The 6,000-nt window shown below is 37.4% G+C and overlaps 1 protein-coding gene across 1 annotated transcript in view; it reads right to left on the bottom strand.

The window, feature by feature from the left end:
- Nucleotides 1-5,198: 5,198 nt before the first annotated feature.
- WDR27 (WD repeat domain 27) overlaps nt 5,199-6,000 on the bottom strand; it is an 85,400-nt gene continuing 84,598 nt past the window's right edge. Inside the window, exons 24-25 of the mRNA XM_059827963.1 lie at nt 5,572-5,610; nt 5,199-5,288 (exon numbers count right to left, since the gene is read on the bottom strand). Coding sequence (XP_059683946.1) covers nt 5,199-5,288; nt 5,572-5,610 — 129 coding nt within the window. The remainder of the gene's footprint in view (nt 5,289-5,571; nt 5,611-6,000) is intronic.

Raw genomic sequence — 6,000 nt, 5'->3', positions numbered from 1 at the left:
GAAATTTAGAAAGGAAGTAATTACACTCTTACATTGACAACCTTGCTGTTGCTGAAAACAACATTCATTATTGGTGAATTTCATCCTGTTATCAGATTCTATATAGAGAAAAATTGCTACTATTGAGAAAACAGAAAGTTTAATAGATACAGTTCTTAGGCATAATGGAGTCTAGTTTCTTCACTCATGGCCCTGTTGCTTACAACAGTAATTTCACTGATCTCACTAAATAACTACACAATTATGGAGGAGGAAACAATGTAAATAAAAACAGATGTCATACAGAAAGTTAGAATTAACACAAATTAAAGAGCCAGATTCTTCCCTGAGTCTGAAGACCTCAAGTCAGTTTTGGAAAACACAGAAAGTCTTCAGGTACTCAACACCCTGTTGTTCTGTTTTGATTTACATTAACTTCAACCCCATTTTGTGTGTCAGTAAATACAAATTAGAATTGCACCTTGTCTCTTGAGTACACGATCTTTGCGAAATTTTATACAGTGAATTGGCAGCATAGCAGAGCAAATGGCCTTCCAGATCACCTCCTCAGCATTCTCCATATGTATTGGCTTTCACCTAATACACACACTTTTTTGTCACAGTCGTAGAATAATTTACACAGGATCTGGTTTCCCTACCTTTCCATTAACACTGTATGGATAAAGATGTAAGGCTATAAAATATTCAACTTTACATCCTATACTTTTTAAAAGTCAGACTATATTGTTAATGATTTTCTCCTTCTGTAAATTAAATGTTCTGTAATATGACAGAGGGTAATTAATAAACAAGGAGTAGGAACTCTAGGAAATTGCAAGAGAACACTAATCAGCTATAAGGAGCAGCTCTTGAAGAATTGACCCCCAGTTTCTTTTACAATGCATTTTTTACTTTAAGTTCATGTCTTAGATTATTGCATGGCAGGTGTCAACTAAGCAGAAATGTTTCATATTTTATTATGGTATACAACAGGATAAAATGAGAACCTTATAATTACATAAATGATGGACACTTTCCTGAGATCTTAATAAAATTAACTAAAATATTATCCAATTAAGTATCAGTCTGCCTTAGAAAGAATGCTAAATGTATATTTTGTCTCAAACAATTCCCTTATAATTGGAAGTTATACCACATTTCTGTTTCTTCCCCTCTCCCTGCTTTCAGTAATAACAGGCAATGAACCAGTGTTCTGTTTAGCTTCTCTGGGAAATCAGAAGTAAAATTATCAAAGCTACTGGTATCAGTTGGGCTAGAATTTCATGCTACTGCTATCATCCTCTGCTGATCCTTCTTCAGAGTCCTTATGTGAGTTAAAAAGTGGTTCACTTGCATTCAAGTGAAAGAATGACAGACATACAGAGGTGACATTTTAAAAGACAAACTGCAGCTTTATTATTTGTCTTTCTCCAGACCTAACTTCTCTCTTCAATGCACAGTATAGGTCACTTACTACCTGGTCAGAGACAAAAAAGAAAGTGGCAAGAGTCAGTGTGACTCTCTCCAGATGTTCTTAGCAGCGGAGCTGAAATGAAGGTCATAAATGTTGGAATAAGTCCCAGATGTGGGTTTGTAGTATGGTATGTTATGTTACTCTGAAAACGATCTATTTGTTTCAAGAAAGGTTCTTAAATGAGTAAGCAACTAGCTGGATAGAATACAGCTACAGTTCTGTAAAAAAACATGTCACAGGGTGTCTCAGCTACTATGATATTCCAGACAAAGTAGATACATTGTGACTGAATTATGAAAAAGCCTAGATCAACCAATCCCCTCAGATTACAATGCCAGCATTTTAATGCGTGAATTACCGTAATAGTTAAACATCTCAAATACTACTCTTCAGAAACACAGTGGCTAGGAACAATGGTGATTGCAGCTGTTGAACATTTCTATGGCATACGAAAAAGGGTCACAGGATCCCCTTATCAGCGTCTACTCTTCCCTGCCTACTCCAGCACACACTGCAGGCCTGAAAGGAGGAAGGCAAAACAGAAGCCCCCTCCAGCTGCCAAATCGGCTCACAGGGAAAACTTGTTAGGGAGTGCAGAATCGATCACTTCTTAGCCTGCTGTACGTTGTGCAGTGGACTGGAAGAAAAGAGGTACTAAAGGCAGCTTTGAAGAATTTCTGCTTCCCGCCTTCCCCACACTATGCTGTACGCAGTTCAGATACAGCCAGGAGCTGGGCCAAAATGTTTGGTGTGGCTATATCACGCTCCGTCAGACAGCTGGAATCATTTTATGTTGCTATTTTAATTTGAGGCAGAAGTTGTGTCTGTTTTTCTTTTCATATTTAACCTGTTAGCTAAGACTTAGCTTTCCCTTTTCCAAAAGCACATTTAGAATGCGGTTTATTTCATACTTAATTTTCCTTGTATTTCATCTAATTGTATTTTTAACAGCTGAAGTCTGCTTTGTTATACAGCCTCTATACATTTATATTGTAATTGCCCATCAATTTGGCCCTAAGTTTCTTAAACACCATGTAAGAAGGGAGAATCTTCTTGGAATACAAATGCTTGAATTTTAATCGAAGTGTGGGAAGAAGCTTTGTACCTGTTCTACATGAAAGCCCAGGAATTTTAGAACTGAAACCTCCCCTAGAATGGTTTCTAGTATCAGCAAATGTTCAACTGCATTCTATAAATATTATTTGTTGAGCAAGAAAAATGCATGATAGCGACACTTTTCAAGATGGTGAGAAAAAGAAATTAGGTACCTTAAGGACAGCTTCCTAGAGGGCTGTGTAAGATAATTCAGTTCTAATTCCTACTTCTATATAAGAAACATAGCTGAACAAACTCCTAATGGTTTAGTTCTTCCTGTTTGGCAAAGCTTCCTCACTTCAGCTTCTCAGGACAGAGGAAGAGACAAGTACAAAGTACACTTCACAAAGTATTTTTCTACATGCCCCTTCATGGAGCATGAAAAGTAGATGCTCACTTGCTTATCCCTTTCAATATTGTATTATTGGCTCCTGGAAGACAGTTGTGCAGTGTGTGAAGGGAGCAAGAGAGGTTTATTTTATCTGGCAGCTTCTCTTCATATCCTTTGAAAAGCATTTTTTTGTGAGGCATTGAGCACACTGATTTTCAGAACTGTTAAGTCAAGAGCAACCTCTGGTTCTCAGCAACTCGGAAAATCTGGCCATGGGCATCTCACTTGCTATCTTTTTCAGAAAAAAAGGATTAACTAAAAGTGCAGAAACTATGGTTTTTAACCTTGCAGCCATCTTCTCTTAATTCTCTCTGCAGGGCTTTCATTCCCTCCCTCTAGGCACTCTCTTCATCTCTCCAATATCATCACTTCTCTCCACACATATGTTCTTTCCCTCCAGTTCTTACATTTGTCTCCACCATTCCCTCCTCACTCTCATTTTCTATCTGATGGTTTCCAAGAAGCTCTCTGTTCTCCAGATTATCCCTATGACTACAGTTAGTGCCTTTCCTTCCTACTCCCAGCCAATCCTTTCTCTTTCCAGTACACAAGTGATCCCCACCCTCCCTGTCTAGATACTCGGTAAACAGAATGCACATTGAACAGCTGAGTAGCCAATTGTTTAGTACCACCCCTTTCAACCTAGTAGTGCCATTCAATAAAATATCTACACTTGTAAGAAGTACAGTAAAGATTTTATGACAAATGTGCTATGAATTGAGAATCTCGCCACTGCAAGCATATTTATCTAAAATCATGTGGCGTACAGCTGTTGTTTGCTGGCAACACACTTAGAATGGCTGGAGTATCCATGATTAAACTGAATTATATTGTCCTTTCTAGCTTACAAAAGGCTTTTTCTTTCTTTTTTAAAATCTGCCATCCTTCTTCAGAGTTGTCCTATGTACTTACAAGAATTTCTTATGGTATAAAGAAATTTTTCCACTAAACAACATCAACTCCTATATTAATTAGCACACAGCATTACTGGGTTTTATTAGAAACTGCAAAAGTAATGGTCTTCCTGCTATAAGCGGAGACATAAATGTACAGTGAGGAACTCTGATCCTGAATTTTCAGGGATTGGAATAAACTCAGCAGGACTATCTGCTGTGTCATGCTAATAGGTTCTCCACAGGCTCGACCACCCTCGTAGGAGGAGTGTGGTACAGCCCAAAGTTCTACGTTCTTTTCCATCAAAGCAGTTTTTTAAAAGGCAAGGGCCAAGATTTGCAAACATAACAGTGACTTAAACACAGCAGCCAAACTAGGCACTGTAAGAAACCAAGTCCAGTTTGAGAATCTCCCCAAGATGAGTAAAGCTGAAGCCCCTCTTTTCCCCCAAGCCACTTAAACGAGGACTAAATTTAGGATAAAAGACAAGTTGTACTTCTGTGCTTTGGCTGAATTTCTAAATCCATTTAAGTGTTGAAAGTTGAATGGTTATGCAAGTCTCTAAATTTGAAGAGTATCTTATAGATTATTAACAAGTTATGGGCTTGTAAATGACACAGCTGCATCAGCCACCATCTGCTAACAATTTTTTAAAAAAACACTATCTTACATAAAAAAACCCAAAGGTCTCACTCGCTGTCACAATGATTCATTTGCTCAACAGCACTCAGGGTGCTGTTACCTTTTTCAGAGATCTTTTTTCCCCAGTGTTTGGCCCAGTGAATCCAACTTCTCCCTCTCATAAGTCTTAGAGTCTTACAAGAATAAGAAAGGGCACATGCAGCTGCCTTGGCTACTTTGTACGAATGTTTTGGTACCATTTACAAGTTGATCAAACTGGAACAGCCTTTAGCCCATGAGAGTTAAGATAAGTTTTATGAACTTCCATCCCAATTTTTTTTACAATTAATACCATGATAATAAATCTGTACATCTGAGGATAAAAGAAGAGGGATATTGAACATGATGGTGAATGAGAATAAAATGTTGATAAAATTTAGTCAGACTATTTCAGTAAATTAGATAGAAAAATTAAAGTGATATGTTCATTAAATTTAAGAGAGATCTACTCCAAATCCTCATTCAATTCACTGAGATTACACAAATGAGAGTACACAGATTTGGCTAACAGTTCAAGGAGAAGACAAGAGAGAAATACACTCAACCTCGGAAAGCATGTATATGAGGTCAGCAGCAGGCTTTTTTTTCTTTTTAATGCAGCTGTCTTCTTTGGCTAGATGACGGTAAAGGAAATAACTTCTAACCAGACACAAACTGCAGTATAGTCTTTGGCAAAGACAGCCTTCATACAAAGCCTGCATTACTGCACACTACTGCTGTTAAAGAAAACTGATGAAATTTCTTCCTCAGCAGCTTGAAATTGTATGTAGAAAGAGAACAGGTTTGTGAAATGAGTGAAGAGTTGAAGACTTGTTATTAAGACACATGAGGACATGCTGGAAAAATATTAAATAGTCTCTCTCTTTCACAGTCTTCTCTGATTTGTCACCCAATTTTAATCACACTCTGCATTGGAAGGTTTTGAGCCAAGCCAGTTGACTGACTGCATGTATAACCCCAGCTCATCAAAAGAATGAAGTAAAATATGCTAGCTTAAACCACTGCAGTTGCAAACACGTTTTGTTTAACATCTACAATGGCATATGTCTACAAACTTTAAGATAGCAGCCACAGCACAGCAGATGTTTGAAGGCCTCTACAATAGAAAGGCCTACGGTAAAAAAGACCTCTACAGTAGAACAAGTGGGTTTGGGAATTCTTGTATTCAAGAATAATTAACAATTCAGTAGTCCATTTCTCATCAAAAAAAGCATCTATTTTCTTTTCCTTTAACAATAATTCCTAAGGAGGACATTACTGTGTTTAGAGAATTCTGTTTTATAAGCAAATTAACTGTAATTGTTTAACATGCATAGTAGAGGCATATTCAGTTCAGTTCAGGACAATCTGTGAATTTCCTAAATTCCAGGAAAGTGCCTCTTCTGAGATGAATAGTAACCTATTTGCAAAAGCCTAGTCCTTCTGAAGCTAATTAAAAACCAAAAGAAAATAATCAGTCTTCAGATTTTTACCAGGTGTCCTTTTC

Source organism: Gavia stellata, chromosome 2 (genome assembly GCF_030936135.1).
Source record: "Gavia stellata isolate bGavSte3 chromosome 2, bGavSte3.hap2, whole genome shotgun sequence".
Taxonomy (NCBI): Eukaryota; Metazoa; Chordata; class Aves; order Gaviiformes; family Gaviidae; genus Gavia; species Gavia stellata.
Note: the sequence above shows the minus strand (reverse complement) of the source record. Positions and strands in the feature narration are given on the sequence as shown.